At 43.1% G+C, this 21,435-nt stretch overlaps 1 protein-coding gene across 2 annotated transcripts in view; it reads left to right on the forward strand.

The window, feature by feature from the left end:
- Nucleotides 1–21,435, forward strand: part of CFAP36 (cilia and flagella associated protein 36) — a 138,615-nt gene that overhangs the window by 48,340 nt on the left and 68,840 nt on the right. For both annotated transcript variants that reach the window (XM_030557808.1, XM_030557807.1), the window contains exons 2-4: nucleotides 8,667–8,731; nucleotides 13,781–13,882; nucleotides 19,299–19,413. In XM_030557808.1, the coding sequence (XP_030413668.1) occupies nucleotides 8,667–8,731; nucleotides 13,781–13,882; nucleotides 19,299–19,413 (282 nt within the window). The remainder of the gene's footprint in view (nucleotides 1–8,666; nucleotides 8,732–13,780; nucleotides 13,883–19,298; nucleotides 19,414–21,435) is intronic.

Below are 21,435 nucleotides of genomic sequence, written 5' to 3' on the forward strand. Positions count from 1 at the left end.
CTTCGTACAGCTGTGTAGGGAAAGCGCTGCAGTGTGGCCACACTGACAGCTACCAGCGCTGCAGTGTGGCCACATTTGCAGCATTTGCAGCACTGTTGGGAGTGGTGCATTGTGGGCAGCTATCCCAGCGTTCAAGTGCCTGCAACGTGCTTTTCAAAAGAGTGGGGTGAGAGGGAACGTGGGGGAGGGAGAGAGAGTGGATTTTTGGATCTGTCAGCTCCCTGCCTTGCAAGTTCTAAGGACTGGAACATACACATCACCAACCTGCAATCAATTTAAAAGTTTTGAGCCCTTCCCCCACCCCTCTCTTATTCACTAAATGCAAATTATGCACTCCTAAATAGCCTTCAGACCACATAAGCAGCTGCTCAGCATGGACTCCTCCCCCCTCTGCCGTGTGACTTCTCTCTTCAAGCAAACAGCTGTGAACCTTCCAAAGCAATTCCTCTGCCTGCCTCCGCTCGCTCCAGCAAACAGGATCTGTGTTTGTTTTTTAGATAAGCAGCACGGGGGAGCTCGGAGTTCAGCCATTCTTCCGGTTTGTTGTGAGCAAGCATTCTGGGATACCTCCTAATACCCTGGAGGCCAATAACAGCACTTTAGGTGGCCACACCTGCGGGGCAGCGCTGCATCACCAGCGCTGCATTCGTTACACCCCAAGCAGACCAGGTGTACAGCCAGCGCTGCAGCCAGGGAGTTGCAGCGCTGGATGTGCCTTGCAGGTGTGGCCGTTACTAAGTTGCAGCGCTGTAAACCCACCACCAGTGCTGCAGCTCTCCAGTGTAGCCAAGCCCTGAGTTACTGAAGTGCTCAAATCATTATTTAAAAACTTAAAGTTACACAGAATCCACCACTTACAGTAATTTAAACCTGCAAGTGACCTATGCCCCATGGTGCAAATGAAGTCGTTCCCCCCCACCCGCCCCAGGTCTCTGCCAATCTGACCCAGGGGAAAATTTCTTCCAGACCCCAAATATGGCCATCAGTTAGACCCTGAGCATATGGGCAAGACCCACCAGCCAGACACCTGGGAAAGAATTGGCTGTAATAATTCAGAGCCCTCCCTATCTAGTACCCCATCACCAGCTGTTGGAGATATTTGCTGCTACCAGTTGCAGATTGACTACATGCCATTGTAGGCAGTCTCGTCGTACCATTCCCTCCATAAACTTATCAAGCTCAGTCTTGAAACAAGTTAGTTATTTTGCCACCACTGCTCCCCATGGAAGGCTGTTCCAGAACTTCACTCCTCTGATGGTTAGAAACCGTCATCTAATTTCAAGCCTAAACTTGTTGATGGTCAGTTTATATCCATTTGTTTTTGTGCTTAACTTAAATAATTCCTCTCCTTTCCTGGTATTTATCTCTCTGATGTATTTGTACAGAGCAATCATATCTCCCCCTAGGCTTCTTTTGGTGAGGCTAAACAAGCCAAGCCCTTTGAGTCTTCACTCATAAGGCAGGTTTTCTATTCTTGGATCATCCTAGTAGCCCTTCTCTGCACCTGTTCTTGTTTAAATTAAGCTTTCATAAACATGAGAGACCAGAATTGCACATAGTATTCCAGATGAGGTCTCACCAGTGTCTTGTGTAATAGTATTCCAGATGAGGTCTCACTAGTGTCTTGTGTAATGGTACTAACACTTCCCTCTCTCTACTGGAAATACTTTACCTGATGCATCCTAGGACTGATTTGGCCTTTTCCACTACTGCATCTCATTGGCAACTCATAGTCTTCCTGTGATCAACCAATACACATTTCTCCTACTCTGTCACTTCCAGCTGATAAGTCCCCAGCTTATATCAGAAATTCTTGTTATAGTCCCAAAGTGCATGACCTTGCCCTTTCCACTCTTAAATATTCCTGTTTTCAAGGTCATCTCGATTGTCTTGTATGATACTCTGGTCCTTCTCTGTATTGGCAATACCTACTAATTTGTATCATCCGCAAATTTAATTAACACACACCCACTTTTTGTGCCAAGGTCATTAATAAAAATGTTAAATAAAATTGGTCCCAAGACCAATTCCTAAAGAACTCCACCTGTAACGTCCCTCCATCCTGATAGTTCCCCTTTCAGTATGACCTGTTGTAGTCTCCCCTTTAACTAGTTCTGTATACACCTTTTAATTCTCATATTAATCCCCATCTTCTCCAATGTAACAAATAATTTCCCATGTGGAACTGCAATCAGATGCCTTATTGAAATTCAGATAGATCCCAGTCTGTTTAAACCTAAGTTAATTGTATCTAATTTGCATATTAATTCAAGTTCAGCAGTCTCAGTGACAGACTTGAAGGTGGCAATTTTGCAGCAAAAAAACTTCAAAAACAGAGACTGGAAACGGTGGGGTCATTACACTAATTGAATCTATTTCCCTATGTTAAATTCTCCTCACACCTTCTATGGATCATCTCAATTATCACTTCAAAAGTTTTTTTTCTCCTGCTGATGATAGCTCATCTCAATTGATTCCTGTTGGTATTGCATACTTCCACCTTTTCATGTTCTCTGTATGTATAAATATCTCCTGTGTGTTCCATTCTCTGCATCCAAAGAAGTGAGCTGTAGCTCACAAAAGCTTATGCTGAAATAAATTTGTTAGTCTCTAAGGTGCCACAAGTACTCCTGTTCTTTTTGCGGATACAGACTAACACGGTTGCTACTCTGAAACCTTTCAGTTAAAAGTAATTCCAAGCCTCTTCCACATTCAGATCCTTGAATTCTTCAGTCCAGACCACTTCCCTAACCAGTACCCTTAATTATTTTTAAGTTTTCCCTTTTGAAATCAATACCCTAATTGCAGATCTTTTTTTGCTTATCCTTCTATTTAGATTAAACTGAATTAGCTCATGATCACTCGAACCAAGGCTGTCCACTACAACCAGTTCTTCTATGAGACCTTCATGATTCATCAATACCAAATCTTAAATGGCATCACCTCTTGTTGGTTCAGTGACTGTTTGGTGAAGAAATCTGTCAGCTATCACACGCTAAAAGATTCTTGAGGATATACATGTTGGCCTACAAAAGAAAATACTCCTGAGGGAATTCAGTACCAAAAAAATTAAAAATTATGCACACAATATTTTAAAATTCTGTAAATTTTATTAGTCAATAAATAAATGTGGCTCCAGCAGGGCAGTGGAGAGCACAGGCCACTGGCTGCATTGAGGTAGGAGATCACTCTGAAGGCCCCACCTCCTCCAGTACAGACTCGGCAATGAGACTGCACCTGACCCTGACACAGTGCCAGGGCTGGGCCTGCCCCAGAAATACCCAGGCCCTGCCCTTCTGCACCAGGTGTGGATGGGCAGGCTCAGCTCAGCAGAATCCAGTGTGGAGGGGCCTAGTGTGGGGGTTTCCAGGTGTGGGGTGATAGATTTCTGTGTGGGGCAGTCTGGGTGCAGGCGGCTCAGTGGGAGATCTGGATGCACAGAGGCTCATTGGGGGGTTCTGGGTGTAGGGGCAATGTGACTCTGCAGGGGATCCAGGTGAAGGTGATTGGGATTCATGGGGGGTCTGGGTGTGAGGAGATGGGGTTCAGCAAGGGGTTCTGGGTGTGGAAGGGTCCAGGTGCTAGGGGAGTGGGGCTTCATCGGATGGGGATCCAGGTGCAGCTGATAGGGGATCATTGGGGTGGGGGTCTGCGTGTGTGGGGCTCATCAGAGGGGTCCAGGTGTAGGGTGGTAGAGCTTTTCAGGGTGAGGGTTCGATTGGCCTGCTTAACAGGACAGACCCAGTTGCTGCCGAAGGAATGCAACATGCTGGGCTCCTGCTTCCCCCAGCTATTCCTCTATCCCCTTTTCTTCTCCATCTCCCTCTTCTCACTCCCACATTCCTTCTTCCCCAGCCCTATTCCATCCTCCTTCCTTCCCCCACTTCACTCATTTCCCCTACCCCCACTTACCCAGCCCCACAATGGGCACTAATTGCACAGAATAGAAAACAGGAAGGCTCACAGCACACAGAAGGGGAAAATGACTGGTACTAGGACCCAGGATGCAGTGTTCAGCTGTAGAATCAGTGGAGCCAAGACACAAACAGTCTCCTTCAGTTGGGCAGCTCTGCACTTGCAGAATGAGGGGGGCAGTAGCATGTAACCCCATGTACCCCCATTTCTCACCTCTGCTTGGAGGGGGACAATCCCCCCCAAAAAACTGTGCCCATGGTTGCCCCCCATGTGGCTGCCCTTTGCTTCCCTGATGTTTTCTGCAGGGAAACACAGGAAATCTGTGCCGGGGGGGGAGGACGTTTTCTGTGGATGAGCAGTCCCGCAGAATCCCCTCCAGGAATAATACAGCCCTCAACCACAGTTCAAGCCAAGATCGTTGCAGTATATGCTCCAATACCCATTGCAGAGATCATATGAGCTACAGAGAAAGAAATCTAAATTCTCTAAGCACAAACAGTCAGGGCCACAATCACCCTCGTCTCAGCCCTCAGCTTCAAAGTGCCAGTTTTGATGGGTTGATCGAGGTGCCAGTCGAACACTCTCCTTACAAGCTTATGCTGGGAAACTCCATTCCCCCTTCTGGAGGCTGCCTTTCCCTGTTCTGCAGCACTTCCAACAATTGGGTGCTGGAAATTGTCCAGAGTTGATATGCCATCCACTTCTTCTCCCTTCCTCCTCCAAAACACCTCTCCTCATCCCTCTTCAGGGACCCTTCCCATGAGAGTCTACTACGCTAAGAGGTGGATCATCTCCTCAGTGTAGGAGACATAGAGCCAGTACCCACACATCTCAGGGACAAAGGCTTTACTCTCATTACTTCCTTATATCAAAGAAAAAGGGAAGTTGGAGACCCATACTGGAGATTAAAGTGCTCAACAGATATGTAAAAGCACAAAAATTTAAGATGATTACACTGTCAACAATTATCTCAGTCCTCATTGGAAAAAGGAGACTGGTTCTCGGCCCTCGTCCTTCAAGATGTGTATTTTCAAATCTGTATCATACCAAGACACAGGCCTTACCGCAGGTTCATGCTAGGCCAGGAACACTACTAGTACAGAGTACTCCCTTTTGGCCTTGTATTGGCCCTGAGGGTGTTCTCCAAAGTCCTTTTGGTAGTGACAGCCCATCAATGCTCTCAGGGAATCATGATTTTTCCCCTACCTGGACAATTACCTTCTCAGGGCACGGTCCTTTGCAGAGGCCCAATGAGTTGCTCAGACCATGCAAGACTTATTTCTAAAACTGGACCTACAAATCAACAAACAAGTCATCCTTAACACCAGTTAAAAAGCAGAGTTTATAGGAGCTGACCTCGACTCAGTTCAGATGAAGGCACTCCTACCACATCACAGATTTCTCAGTCTCTCCTTGTTGGTAGAGACAATACAATCCAGCCCTCAGATCTTGGCCAGACACTGCCTTCAGCTTCTGGTGCGCTTGGCTGTGGGCACATCAGTCATTGCTTATGCCAGACTACACATGAGATGTCTTCGAGCGTGGGTGGGCTTGGTATACATACCAAAGAAAGACAATATAAACAAGCTCCTGTCTATGCCCAGTGTTGCAAACCATCCTTGAACTGGTGGAAGGACCCAGCGAATGTTTGCACAGGGATCCCATTTGCCTAATCTCCCCCATCCCTTCATCTGGCCACCTCATAGGAAGGGAAGTGCTCAATGGTTGCACTATTCAGGGCAAATGGTCTCTCCACACCAACTTACTTGAGCTCAGAGCAGTTTGAAACGTGTGTGCTCAGTTCCCCCCGCTGATCATGAACACGCACATGAAAGTCATGGACAACATGGCCAGTATGTACAACATAAACTGGCAAGGAGCTCCAAGGTCTCATTCCTTATGCACAGAAAGCTGCAAGTTACTGCTTGATCACGAATGGGAAGTAGAGTCAACTATTCTACATGATATATTCAGGCAATGGGGGCAGCCTGAGATAGACTTGTTTGCTACCTACGAGAGAAAGAAATGTCCACAGTACTGCTCAAGACCAGGGATGAGACGACACTCCAGGGGAGACATTCTTCTCCCTTGGAACAAGGGCCTTCTTTACACCTTTCCTCCATTCCCTCTATTACTAAAGGTGTTATTGAAGACAAAAAAGGAAAAAGCAAATATTTTGATTTCTCCCATATGGCCCAGACAGATATGATACACTTACCTGTCCCAACTGGCGTTTCTTCCTCCAGTGATTCTACCATCACTTGCTACCTTCTGTCACAGAACAAGAGTCTCACCCTTCACGCCAGTTTAAGGATCCTACATCTCAAAGTGTGGCTCCTTTTTGTTTCCAGCACATAGAGAGATTCTTCTTGGAGGAAATACAGGAGGTAGTATTGCACAGTAGAAAGGGTTCTCCTCATCACACCTACCTGCAGAAATGGAAGATATTCCAGATATGCTGCCAATCCACGGATGTCACCTCTATCCTGGCAGCAATTGCTACCTTCCACGAGGATGTGGAAGATTATTTGATTGTCTCTCACCTGACTACGAAGGAAAAGGTATAGCAAACCTCTTCCCACAACCCAGGACCCCTACTCTGCAATGGGACCTCAAACTAGTACTAAAAGGACTAACTAGACTGTCATTCGAACCCATGGCCACTTGTTCATTAACTCACCTTTCCATGAATATGGCATTCCTCATTGCCATCACTTCTGCAAGAAGGGCAGGGAAGATAGCAGCATTGATGGCGCATCCCCCTTTTACGGTGTTATTCCCGGATAAGGTCACACTCAGACCAAACCCCAAATTCACTCCCATAATAACGTCTGTAGTTCACATGAATCAACTCATTCAATTCCCAATATTATATCCAAAACCAAATATGGACAATAGGGAGGTCATCTTCCATACCCTCAATGTGAGGAGAGCTTTGGCCTTCTATTTAGACAGGACATAGACCTTCTGAAAATCTCTGAGGCTCTTCCTTTCAGTTGCAAATAGGTCAAAAGGCGCAGCGATATCCGTTCAGAGATGACTCCTTGCTGTATTGGACTCTGCTACCAATGGCGAGGGATAACGCCCACACCTTCAGTATGCATGTATTCCACAAAAACGGTCTCCTCGACTATCACCTTCTCCAAGGGTATCCTCATATCAGAGATATGCAGGGCAGCTACATGGGCCTCTGCACATACTGTGGCAAAGCTCCGAGCCTGTTTTTGGTGGGTTTTGCACTTCTGGCCAGATTCAGTGGCCTCAGAAGCTTGCTAAGGCCCTCAGTGTGATCTCCCTTTCTCAGTGCAGCAGCAAGAGTCACAGCCTACCGAGCTACTTTCGTCACAGGCCAGTATGGGAGGTAGGAAGGGGGGATACCCCACAGTCTCTGTTGCTCCTTTGAGCTAGTAGGTGCAGTAGGCATGGTCCTGCCTGGACCAAGGCCTGCTTCCCCTCTCAAAGGGATCTCTGTAGAGCATGGGGCAGGGGAGGGAACCCAGGCCCACCCTCTAATCTCAGGTTCCAGCCCAGGGACCCTAATGGTAGCAGCTGTTGACAGCTTCCCCTTCACCACTGGAGCTGCTTTGATTCCCTGGGCCACTTCCCTTTTTCTAGCTTCACCCTTACCTCAGGCTTCAGCAATGCTTCCTCTCCTCTAGCTCCTTTCACCAAGGCTCTCCTGAGGGAAATGGAAGGAGAGCTTTTAAGCGATATGAGTGGGACCTTGATTGGTTCCAGCTGTCTCCATTAGCCTAACGGCCTAACTGGTTAATTGGCATCAGGTGTCCCAGTTGGCCTGGAGTAGCCCCTGTTTGGCTGCCCAGGGAAAGGGACTTGCTAATCCTGAGGCTGATACACCTGCCTTCCCCCACTCTCCTTCTGGTCTGAGTCCATCACAATACTTTTGCAGAACACTATGCCTTTCTGAGTGATTTAGCTCCAGACGCCCAATTCAGGGCCTCTGTATTATCATCTATATCAGACTTGACTCCGAAGTTCCAGCCTCCAGCAGTGGGTAATGCTTGGGAGTCACCTACAGAAGAGCACCCATAGGGACACTACTCGAAGAAGAAGTTACTCACCTTGTGCAGTAATGATGGTTCTTCAAGATGTGTGTCCCTATGGGTGCTCCATGACTCTCCCTTCTCCCCTCTGTTTTTGAGTTTCCACTGGTTAACTCTGTGGTAGAAAAGGAACTGAAGGAGGAATGCCCATGTATGCTGATTAGCTTTGTGGCAGGTGGGGAGTCGTGTGTGTGTGTGTGGGATGGACAGCTATAGAAATGTTTTGATCGACAGTGCGGGGGTGCACACACACAGTACTTAGCTTGAAGTCTTATAGCAAACAATATGTGAGTTGTATTGCAAATGATGCCATACATTTTCTTGATAATTGGAAATTGGGCATATTGAACTCACTCTTCCCAACTGTTATCTATCTGAATACAATAAATATTTATAATCTGTAGGTTTTTCTGCAGTTTAGCACTGTCATAACATATTTTTCTAGCAGTTGGAAAGCTATGATATTCCTGTATATCATTCTATCCCTGAATGGCTTGGGGCCGTGGCTGGGTATGTGACTTGAGGTTAAATATATATTACCTTTTGTAATAAGTAGATCTTATTTTTTAATTAGGGCTTCATTTAATTGAAGGTCATTAACTTTAATATTTCAATACTTGAAGTACTCTTTGTACTATTGACATGTACATTTTTAAGAAAAGTCAAGTTTTTTGTTTTTAATTTCAGTTTTTGATGATGAAGAAGAAAGCAAGTTGTCCTATACGGAGATTCATCAGGAGTACAAAGCTCTGGTGAGTATTATTCACCAATGGCTAGGGTGTAGGAATCTGGAGCATAGGTATGGGCATATTGGATCAGCAGTAGTTCATTTAGTCCAGTCTCTTGTCTCTGACAGTGGCCAGTACCAGATGTGTCAGGGGGATATGTGAGAACCTCATGGTTACTCCATTTTTGTCCATTAACTGAGAGGTGACGTTTCTTCCTAAAACTAAGCCTTAGTAGTTGACTTATACCCTGAAGTGCGAAGGTTCATATGCCATCTAAAAACAGTTTTATTCTACTTCATGTAACTGTGTATGTCTTCACTATTTCTGTAAATAAAGAATTCTTTTCTGAATCCTACTAAATTTTTGGCCTTAGTAATCTCTTGTGACAGCGAGTTCTACAAGTTAATTATGCATTATGAAGTATGTATTTCCTTTATCAATTTTTAAGTTGTTACCTTTCAACTTAATACAAGAACATGGAAATATTTAATTATGGGAGGATAAGTAGAAGGAGCTGATTTACCCTTTTAAAACTTTATTATTTTGTTACCTCTCATAAATCATCTTATTTGTGTAGACTAAAAATACCAAACGTTTCAATCTTTTTTGTTTTTGGAAGTCTTTCCATAACTCATTATTTTCAGTGCCTGTCTCTGAATTCCTTATTTTTTGAGCTAGGGTGACTAGAACTGAACACAGCGTTTCAGGTGAAGGTGATTTATATAATTTCCAACTCTCTGGTTTCACTTTGGTTATGGTAGAGTCCATCTCATCCATATAGGTTCTCTCCAAAAAAGTTTCTCGGTGCCTAATAGATATAATACTCTACTCTGTATACCATGCATTGGGATTCTGAAATTCCTCCTGTTTAGCTGGACATTAGCCGTTTTCGTAGTAATCTAAATTTACTTTGCGGGATCTATTTGTGACACCTACTTTTTGTTAATGGCATAAAATGTAACATAACCAGAGGTTCCTTCCCTGCACGCACTAGAAATGTAAGAACATACGAACGGCCATACTGAGTCAGACCAAAAATCCAGCCAGCCCAGTATTCTGTCTACCGACAGTGGCCCCAGAGGGAGTGAACCTAACAGGTAATGATCAAGTGATCTTTCTCCTGCCATCCATCTCCACCCTCTGACAAACAAAGTCCAGGGACACCATTCCTTACCCATCGTGGCTAATAGCCATTAATGGACTTAACCTTCATGAATTTACCTAGTTCTCTTTTAAACCCTGTTATAGTCCTAACCTTCACAATCTCCTCAGGCAAGGAATTCCACCGGTTGACTGTGTGCTGTGTGAAGAACTTCCCTTTATTTGTTTTAAACCTGCCGCCCATTAATTTCATTTGTTGGTCCCTAGTTCTTATATTATGGGAACAAGTAAATAATTTTTCCTTATTCACTTTCTCCACACCACTCATGCTTTTATATACCTCTATCATATCCTCCCTTAGTCTCCTCTTTTCCAAGCTGAGAAGTCCTAGCCTCTTTAATCTCTCCTCATGTGGAACCCGTTCCAAACCCCTAATCATTTTAGTTGCCCTTTTTTCTGAACTTTTTCTAGTGCCAGTATATCTTTTTTGAGATGAGGAGACCACATTTATATGCAGTATTCAAGATGTGAGCATCCCATGGATTTATGTAAGGGCAATAAGATGTTCTCCGTGTTATTCTCTATCCCTTTTTGAATGATTTCTAACAACCTGTTTGCTTTTTTGACTGTGGCTGCATACTGCGTAGACGTCTTCAGAGAACTATCCACGATGACTCCAAGATCTCTTTCCTGATTAGTTGTAGCTAAATTAGCCCCCACCATAATGTATGTATAGTGGGGATTATTTTTTCCAATGTGCATTACTTTACATTTATCCACATTAAATTTTCATTTTGTTGCCCATCACTTAGTTTTGTGAGATCTTTTTGAAGTTCTTCACAGTCTGCTTTGGTCTTAACTATCTTGAGTAGTTTAGTATCTAGATGTACCTCGATGTTTAAAGAGATCTAGCACTTTCAATCATAGTAAGAAAGACACAAAATGCCTCTCCCAGGCATCACATGTAGCTATTGAGGTTGTGATTGCATCTAAGGAATTGTACATTTAAATAAGTAAAGAAATAATGGGTTTTTTTACTCAGGGCTTGTCTACATCAGAAAGTTGCAGCGCTGGTGAGGGAGTTGCAGCGCTGCAACTTAGGAGGTGTACACATCTGCAGGGCACCACCAGCGCTGCAACTCCCTGTTTGCAGTGCTGGCCGTACTCCCGTTTTGTCTCGGGTGTAGAGGATCCAGCGCTGGTGATCCAGCGCTGGTAATCAAGTATAGACACTTACCAGCGCTTTTCTTGACCTCCGTGGAATAAGCAGGTATCCCAGCATACCTGAGGAAGCCTCTGGTAATCAAACTGGTCTCCTTCCCCAGCTTTCTCTCGCGTTCCCCGAACCCCGAGCAAGCAGGTCTCCTTCCCTGCGGTTTGCTGGGTGCTTCCGGGAACGCGAGAGCAAACCGCGGCGAAGCTGGTCTCCTTCCCCGGTTTGCTCCCGCGTTCCCCGAACAAGCAGGTCTCCTTCCCTACGGTTTGCAGGGTGGTTCAGGGAACGCGAGAGCAAACCGCGGCGAAGCTGGTCTCCTTCCCGGTTTGCTCTCGCGTTCCCCGAACCCCGAACAAGCAGGTCTCCTTCCCTACGGTTTGCAGGGTGGTTCAGGGAACGTGAGAGCAAACCGCGGCAAAGCTGGTCTCCTTTCCCGGTTTGCTCTCTCGTTCCCCGAACCCCCGAGCAAGCAGGTCTCCTTCCCTGCGGTTTGCAGGGTGGTTCAGGGAACGCGAGAGCAAACCGGGAAAGGAGACCAGCTTCGCCACGGTTTGCTCTCGCGTTCCCTGAATCACCCTGAAAACCGCAGGGAAGGAGACGTGCTTGCTCGGGGGTTCGGGGAACGAGAGAGCAAACCGGGAAAGGAGACCAGCTTCGCCGCGGTTTGCTCTCGCGTTCCCCGAACCCCCGAGCAAGCAGGTCTCCTTCCCTGCGGTTTGCAGGGTGGTTCGGGGAACGCGAGATCAAACCGCGGCGAAGCTGGTCTCCTTTCCCGGTTTGCTCTCGCGTTCCCCGAACCCCCCTTGAAGCCGCCCAACAGCGCTGCAGTGTGGCCACATCTAACACCACTTGCAGCGCTGGTTGCTGTAAGTGTGGCCACTCTGCAGCGCTGGCCCTATACAGCTGTACTAATACAGCTGTAACAACCAGCGCTGCAAAATTTTAGATGTAGACATGGCCTCAGTTGTGCACTTGCAAGACTGTTACTGCTGGCAGTTATAGTGGTGCAAAAGTCTGTTTATTGGACAAAGGAAATTTATATCAGAATGTGTGCAAATTTTAGTTGTTTGTAATTTTGTTTTATTGGCCCTCTTTTCTTCAGTCTTAGTAAAGTGATGATTCTTTCCTGATAACTAACCACATGCAAAATTTGAATTTTTAAAGTTACTTTAATTTTTGAATATTTGAAAACTATCAGAACAATCTCTCAAAGCAGAGAATAAGTATTTCTCCAAAATACTCATCTCTGCATGTTCCCATGTTGCCCATACCCTTGCACACAGGCATGGCATAAATTTGTCATACTTTATGGCCTGAGAGTGGATTCCATTCTTCCCACCTCAGCAGATATTCCATGCTCAAATCCCATTGTCTCAGTCTTGAAATAGGGACTAGGATTTGGCAAGGTATTAGCAGTTGGCCTATATTTTACTGCCTTCTTGGACCCTGTTCAGGTTACTATTCTTGAAGTACACAGTGTGGTTGTGTCATGTTGATGTCCATTTTTAAGATCAATTTAAGTTTATCCAAGATCTTTTTCTTGAATTTGGCCATTGTGGGGCATGCCCCAAACACACATACATAGAAATCGTGGTGTAAACTGTGAATTCAAACGGTATCAATTCAGATTGGATTCCTTAAGTCCTAGACTTTGAAGTTTCTCCCTAACCTAAATAAAGCATAATGAATAAACGTAAAATATATTAGTTTTAGGCATGCATTTAAATTATCGTCTTGTAATTTATGTGGACATTTATTTATTTATTTTATTTTCTTCCAATTTAGAAAAAATAAAAATTGTCCATTCACAGACTTTGAATGTCCTCTCAGTTGTTTAAAATTAGAAAACCCTAATGCAATGCAGTCAGTCCAGTCCTTTTAACAATCAACAACACGATCAAATACTAACATCCCCATACACTGGTCTATATCCCTCTATATTTCTTCAGAGGTGAGCTAAAGTAAACGGGCCCTACAACATGCCTTGAAAGTTCATAAACCCGTGCTATTTTGTACAAGAGGTAGGGGTCTTTCTTGAGTTATGAGCCCTTATGCAGAACACCAAGCTAAATCCCCATCTTATTATATCCGGGTGAGAGGCTAGCATCAGTGCCTCCACTAACTGCAAATGAGGCAGTGTCAAAAGTAGGTTGATACATACCAGGCCATTTAGGTCTTTATACGCAAGTACCAAAACCTTAAAATCTAATCTGATATTTCATTTATACTTCTCCATATCCTTGTTCTGTATCACATTTTAGATTAAAATATTGTTCTTCTCAAGGAACTTTGATACACAACTGTATCTTTTTTAGTGTTACCACATTTTCTTCAATTACACTGACCTAATCTCTAGCTAAAATACTCCTTGCATTCATAGACTTGAGAGTTTAGTCTTTAGACTCATTATTTAGTCAAGCTGCCAATCAGAATCCTGGCTGGAATCTGTGATGTATGCCTTCTATTTTGTTCAACAGCTTTGGTAAAATTTTCTAATTAACTCACTAAACCACTGTGGATTTCTGGAGGATACTACATACCAGCAAGTTTCTGAGATTTTCACTATAACTAATTTTCTTAATAATATTGCAGTGACTTTCAAATGAATCAAGATACTGTAAAAAAAAATAAAGTTCACAATAGTAAAATAATGTATTGACAATTACTATGGTTTGACAGGTGAGTTTAAAAGCTTGGTGACATATGTCTATGTGTTGAGGTAAAAATTAGTAGGTAAGACTCATAATTTTTTGTAGGTTGAAAAACTGCTAGAAGGTTATCTTAAGGAAATTGGAATTAATGAAGAAACATTTCAAGAAGCGTGTTCATCTCCTCTTGCAAAGTCACATACATCACAGGTATGTTTTCCTATGTTATGCTGTTATAGTCCACAGTAATGGCTGGATTTTAATTGATAATCTATTAATTTTCTATTTCCACTAATATAGCATTACAGGTCCTTTTTTGCAGAAAATTTTTCATTTTCTAAAATTCTATAATAAATTCATACCCATCAGCTATGAATTATGGCTAGCAAACTACTTCTGCAGTTTTAATTTAGATCAGTGGTGTCATTTGAAGGCCATATATTTGTATGTGGCATCAAAAATTTATCAAAATTTGTTTCCTGTGTTTTGTATTTTTTAATTAATGTTTAAGTTGTATTAGCTACACAATACAAACGAATTAAAGTTAACTATGAAAGCCATACAGCTGTGGCTGTATTTTAGAGAAGCCTTATTGAGGGTGCAGGAACAGACCATCTCGATGTGCAGAAAGAATAGCAAATATGGCAGGAGACCAGCTTTGCTTAACAGTGAAATCTTCAATGAGCTTAAACACAAAAAGGAAGCTTACAAGAAATGGAAACTTGGACAGATGACCAGGGAGGAGTATAAAAATATTGCTTGAGCATGCAGGAGTGTAATCAGTAAGGCTAAAACACAACTGGAGTTGCAGCTAGCAAGGGATGTGAAGGGTAACAAGAAGGGTTTCTACAGGAATATTAGCAACAAGAAAAAGGTCAGGGAAAGTGTGGGACCTTTAATGAATGGAGGAGGTAACCTAGTGACAGATGATGTGGAAAAAGCTGAAGTACTCAATGCTTTTTTTGCCTTGGTTTTCATACACAGGGTCAGCTCCCACACTGCTATCCCTGGGCAACACAGCATGGGGAGGAGGTGAGCAATCCTCAGTGGTGAAAGAATAGGTTAAGGACTATTTAGAAAAGCTGTACATGCACAAGTCCATGGGTCCAGATCTAATGCATCCTAGGGTGCTAAGGGAATTGGCTGATGTGATTGCAGAGCCATTGACCATTATCTTTGAAAACTCGTGGTGATTGGGGGAGGTCCCAGATGATTGGAAAAAGGCAAATATAGTGCCCATCTTTAAAAAAGGGAAGAAGGAGAACCTGGGGAACTACAGACCAGCCAGCCTCACCTCAGTCCCTGGCAAAATCATGGAGCAGATCCTCAAGGAAACCATTTTGAAGCACTCAGAGGAGAGGAAAGTGATCAGGAACAGTCAGCAAGGATTCACCAAGGGCAAGTCATGCCTGACCAACCTGACTGCCTTCTGTGATGAGATAACTGGCTCTGTGGATATAGGGAAAACAGTGGATATGATATATCTTGACTTTAGCAAAGCTTTTGATATGGTCTCACACAGTATTCTTACCAACAAGTTACAAAAGTATGGATTAGATGAATGGACTATAAGGTAGATAGATTTTCAGGCTCAATGGGTAATGATCAACAGCTTGATGTCTAGTTGGCCTCCGGTATCAGGCAGAGTACCCCAAGTGTCTGTCCTGGGGCCGGTTTTGTTCAACATCTTGATAAATAATCAGGATGATGAGATGGATTGCATCCTCAGCAAATTTGCAGATGACACTAAGCTGAGGGAAGAGGTAGATATGCTGGAGAGTAGGGATAAGGTTCAGAGTGACCTAGACAAATTGGAGAATTCGGCCAAAAGAAATCTAATGAGGTTCAACAAGGACAAGTGCAGAGTCCTGCACTTAGGATGGAAGAATCCCATGCACCGTTACAGGCTGGGGACTGGCTGGCTAAGCAGCAGTTCTTCAGAAAAGGACCTGGGGGTTACAGTGGATGAGAAGCTGGATATGAGTCGATAGTATGTCCTTGTTGCCAAGAAGGTTAACAGCATATTGAGCTGTATTAATAGGAGCACTGCCAGCAGATTAAGAGATGTGATTATTCCCCTCTATTCGGCACTGGTGGCCCACATCTGGGGTATTGCATCCAGTTTTGGGCCCCCCACTACGGAAAGGATGTGAACAAATTGGAGAGAGTCCAGCGGACTGGGGGCTGGGGCACATGATTTACGAGGAGAGGCTGAGGGAACTGGGCTTGTTTAGTCTATAGAAGAGAAGAGTGAGGGGGGATTTGATAGCAGCCTTCAACTATTTGAAGAAGGGTTCCAAAGAGGATGGAGCTTGGCTGTTCTCAGTGGTGGCAGATGACAGAACAAGAAGCAATGGTTTCAAGTTGCAGTGGGGGAGGTCTAGACTGGATATTAGGAAACACTATTTCACTGGGAGGGTGGTGAAGCAGTAGAATGAGTTACGTAGGGAGGTGGTGGAATCTCCATTCTTTAGAGTTTTTTAAGGCCTGATTTGACAAAGCCCTGGCTGGGATAATTTAGTTGGTGTTGGTCCTGCTTTGAGCAGGGGGTTGGACTAGATGACCTCCTGATGTCTCTTCCAACCCTCATCTTCTATGATTCTATGTGATTGGTTGGTTGATCTCAACAACTGAAAATGATGAACAGGTAGACAAATTGGAGGGAGTTCAGACAAGAGCCAAAAAAAAAAAAAAAGATTAAAGGGCAATAGTGGGATTGATTTTTTTTGAGTAAAATTTAAAAGAACCCAAAATATCACTTGGTGAAGTGATGACTAAGAGGGATAGAAGGAGAGATAGAGTAAGTTTGTAAGTAATTCAAAGGCTGTGAATTCTTAAGAAAGGAGAGAGCTTGTTTAGGATGGCATGGGATGTTGAGACTTAAAACCCTTACTGCAAAGGGAAAATAACAAGGACAGTGTAATCCTTATCAGTCAGTTTCCTTACATTTGTTTACAAAATAATCTGCAAAGGAAGATTGACTTGAGCCACAATTCTTCAAATCACTTAAATTCAATACAAATATAAAAACATCCAGGTTTTAGAAAAGTTTTTGAATGGATAGCTGGCCAATTTCTGCCCACATGATTTTTCAATTGGAGAAAGATTAGCAATCACTCTTGTTGGTTTCTAATTATCTTGGACACAGCATAGTCCGTCAGCATTATTTTATAGAGTTGCAAAATCAGATTATGGGAAAGCTCACCAAATTGTAGCACTTAAGTTGAACTGTAGTGTGGAGGAGAAAATGTTGGACATCTTATTCCTTGTAGCAACCACACCAGAATATGTTGGCTGTCATTAGCAAGAGGACAGGGGATATATCCCAGGTATTTTCCCTTAACCGCTAGCTTTCTTCTTCTTCTTCTTCTTCTTCTTCTTCTTCTTCTTCTTCTTCTTCTTCTTCTTCTTCTTCTTCTTCTTCTTTTTTATGGCCTATCCAGAATCTGGAGTCTAGTGTACATTAGAGAAATTTAAGTGTTAACTCTGTTGCAAGCACCTTCAGTGCTTGTAATATACCTTTTAACCACACACAAAAGTTGCTATAGAGTAAGTCGCACCACCACTGCATCATGCATAAAGTCTCTTTCCACCATTATAGTAATGGTGTGGCACTTAGCCAAGTGTAATCTGTTTTCCAGTGTAATTCTACAGTCCTCCTACCTACCTTTCAGTCTAACAGCACTAATGACTCAAAGTTCTGTCACCAGCCAAGAAGGAATGGGCATATGGGCTGCGTGTGTTGCCTTCATACCACTCTCCTGTGAGCTTGAGAGAAAAAAGAATACTGAAGATAAAATCTTGGCCCCACTAAAGTCCCTGGGAGTTTTGCCACTGACTTCAGTGGGGCCAGGATTTCACCATGAGAATGGAATCCAATTCACATAAAATGCAGAGCACTATTATAGGCCAATAGACCAACCAGCTTTTAGTGTTTTTTATTCCTTTTGACATCCTTAAATATTTTTGTCATATCTAGAAGAGTTGGGTATAACTATTAAAATATTGATAAGTTTGACAGAATTATAGTCTTGCTAGATTCACAGAACATATAATAATGTTCAATTAAAAATAATTAAATATATTAGGCTCTGATATTGCAATGAACTATACATGGGTTACCTTGACATTCATACAGAGTCTCATTGACTTCACTGGGATTATATGCTGGTGTAGAGGTCCACCTGCAATGGAATTCATTGAAGGACTGGAGTCTCATTGTTGAATTAATTCATTTAATATATTATATATTCATGGGGGAATTCTGCGCTTCTGCACATGCACATACTTAACGAGCCCCACAGATTTCTAATTTTTTGCACAGATAAAGCCTCTGCCAAAATGTTGCTGCAGTTCCACCTTTTGCCCACCTGAGGGTATTTTGGCAATAGAACAAAGCAGAAAGCTCACAGCCAGCTAAGAAGAGAGATCCTGCCTTCTTCTCAGTACCTGTGGGGCCAGTTCAGAAGACAGGGGTTATGGAGAGACAGACAGCGCAGGGTGCTGGGGGGATCAGACGGGCTCATAAGAGCTAATGGGGGAGGACAGACTGGGGCAGGGGCTGAATGGGAGTGGAGGCATAGGGCCACGAAGGGAAGGGAAGTGCAGAGATACATGGGGATAGGGGGGAGGGCATGCAGAGCTACATAGAGGCTTGGTGAGGGCACAGAGAAGCTTGGTGATGGGGGAGAGGGTGCAGAGCTACATAGGGAAAGGGGAGTGACTGGGTAAGGGCACAGACACACATGGGGACGGGGCAGATGTGCCTGACTGAATGGGAGAGGCTAGGGGTGAGCCAGCGTCTGCATGAGGGAGGCTCCCTAAGAATCCCTCCTCACCCACTCCACCAAAAACTGTTTCACACTTTCCCCACCCATGCCTAACAACCCTCCAAGTTCACACCCAGGCTCCTTCCTAGCAATTTACTTCCCTTTCCCTCAACTCCTCTGTCACCCCTGATTCTCCCAAGCCTTTGCATTGCTTCTGAGGAGTGCAGGAAATACGGTTCTGTATTGTAGTTTAAATAAATTACTTGGAGTTCTGTATTAATATGCCTAGTAAGGAATCTATTTGTCAAAAAACGTTTCCTGAATCTTTTTTTGTTGTAGGTATTATTACAGACCTACTTGCTGACAGGTATTTTGAAATAAATGACCAAAAATAATTGAAACTGGTGTGATTATATTGTTTTATTTTGAAAAATAAAATATGCAGAATTTTGCAAAATTTAAAAATAGTGTGCATAGAATTTTTCAATTTTGGGCTCAGAATTCCACCAGCAGTAATTTTACTAGATCGTACAGTTTATAAACTGCATTTAGAAAACAGAAAATCAGATATGTCAGTGATGGATTTTAAAGAGCATAAGACAAGAAAAGCTCTTTGTTTTCCAGCCTCATGAATCCTTGGATAGTTGGCTGTTGTTTCCAGCATTCTTGGCACTGTGTCAGAAATAGCTGTTTATTTCAGGGCATAAACCAAAAAAAATTCTAAGTAGACACAACATACAAATGTTGTCTTGCTGTGATAATACACATCTTTTTGTGTTTGGGCTATTTTGAAATGATCAGTTTTTGATTTCTATAAGATTTCTTTTAATTAATTTGTAGATTTTTTTCCCCCAAAGGCCATTTTGCAACCAGTGCTGGCAGCAGAAGATTTTAGATTATTTAAGGAAATGATGGTACAGAAAAACATTGAAATGCAGTTGCAAGCCATTAGAATCATTCAAGAAAGAAATGGTAAGAAATAGTAAATGAGAAATTTTAGTTCTCAGTGTGTCTTTTCAGCTGTTTTGTGGATAACTCTATGGTCTACCCATCCATAAATACTTAAGGTCACATCCTGGCCCAAATGAATTCAATGGCAAAACTTCCATTGATTTCAGTGGGGCTAGGATTTCACCCTGAGTCTACAACTGGTTCTGTCAGCCACAGCTAATTGTATTCCTTTTAAAATGTATCTAAAACTTTATCTGAAAGCCTATTAGATTATTTCTATGAAACTTGGATTCAAATTTCAGTTTAAGGATTTTCTGATTTAAATGGTGGTATTACAAAAGTAACTATAATTTGGCACAATGTAGTCGTGATCCAAAGTGCAGCAGCTCTCAAGTTGCCTGTTCCCCAGCTCAGTGGAGGACAAGGACAGATGGATGTTCATAGCATCTGATACATTTGACACCTAACCTCACCGTTGCTCCAAACCTCTATGTATAGCTGCACAAGGAGCTGTAGTCTACACTGTGTAGGGGATGCACACTGAAATCTTCTCACCAGCCCTACTCTCTACCCAGAGGAATCGTACCAATTTATTTGTGTCCTATGCCCTCAGTATGGGGGAATACTTATCTCATTCTGTATAGCAGTTTTGAACATAATGGCTGTACAGAAGTTCGATGTGTTCTTCCATTACTACGCTCTCATTTTCAGGTGCTGCATCTCAAACTGTAGGAGTTAAATATATGAGAGTTATTATTTAGTCACTCTATTAATATCCATTGACTTGTAATGACTACATACATGTATATGTGCAGTAATTTCAGCATGCTATTGTCTGGAGACTTCAACTTTTGTATTTCATATAGTAAGCTTGAAACTTGCTAAATCTAAAGGTTTTGCAATTTTCCTCTGCCTTTTTTGTCTGTACAAGAACAGTGTGTGTGTAAATAAAATATATAGTTGTTAATATATAGTTGTTACAAGTAATAGTCTAATGAACATGACTGGGATGTGGGCAATCAGGTCTAACGGTTAGAGCCAAGGGGGTAGCCAAGCTTGGAGGTTAGAGTGGAGTCAAGGATGAGGACCATGGGACACCCAGGTTTGTAGTCAAGAGCAGAGCTAAGGGTCAGAGCCAGGAACTAGAAGCTGAATGCCCAAGCTGATGGGTAGGCTGGACACATGCTCAGTTTGAACACACTGACTGTTTCTGTAAGCGGTTTCCTTTTAAAAACCAGCATAAAAGGGCCATGGTGGAACCCAGAACTGGGGCCACAAAAAAGGAAAAATACTTACAATTTTCTGTTTGAATAACAACAGACTCAAACACATGCACACATCTAATATACAAGAAATTACACTAAAACAACATAAAGGTTGCAAAGTCAAGCACTTAAAAGCTAGGAAATACCAGAATTAAGGTTGTCTGTGCAACCTTAATTTGGCCACCTTCTGAGTATGCATTATGATAGTCTTTACATGATCACACACTATTTTTTCCACTGGACCCTTGTCTTATTCAGTGCATAGGGTGGGTAATGCTCACTTAATAGGTAGCTATTAAATATTTATTTTTGTTGTCATTCATTGTGTGGCCCCATGCCATATTTACTGCACATTATCCAGACTATGTACTGAATACAGATTTACTAATTTCCTCATGGGCTGTTTTATTCCACTCATCAACATAATATCTGAGTACCTTTTATATGAGGGAAAATTACTTACACTAACTTCTCACATAACATCGTCCCAGTGAACGTTGTTTTGTTGTTGCATTGCTGATCAATTAGAGAACATGCTTGTTTAAAGTTGCATAATGCTCCCTGGTAACGTTGTTTTGCAGCCGCCTGCTTTGTCCACTGCTTGCAGAAAGAGCAGCCCACTGGAGCTAGCTGGTGGGGTCTTGGAACCAGGGTGGACCGGCAGCCACCCTATCAGCTCCCCTAAGTTCCCTGTGTGGCAGCCACCCAGCAGGCTATCAATTGCTGGGCAGTTCAGCTGTCCCTCCCTCCACTGCCATGTGCTGCTCCTGCCCTCTGC

The sequence above is a fragment of the Gopherus evgoodei genome, chromosome 3, assembly GCF_007399415.2.
Source record: "Gopherus evgoodei ecotype Sinaloan lineage chromosome 3, rGopEvg1_v1.p, whole genome shotgun sequence".
Taxonomy (NCBI): Eukaryota; Metazoa; Chordata; order Testudines; family Testudinidae; genus Gopherus; species Gopherus evgoodei.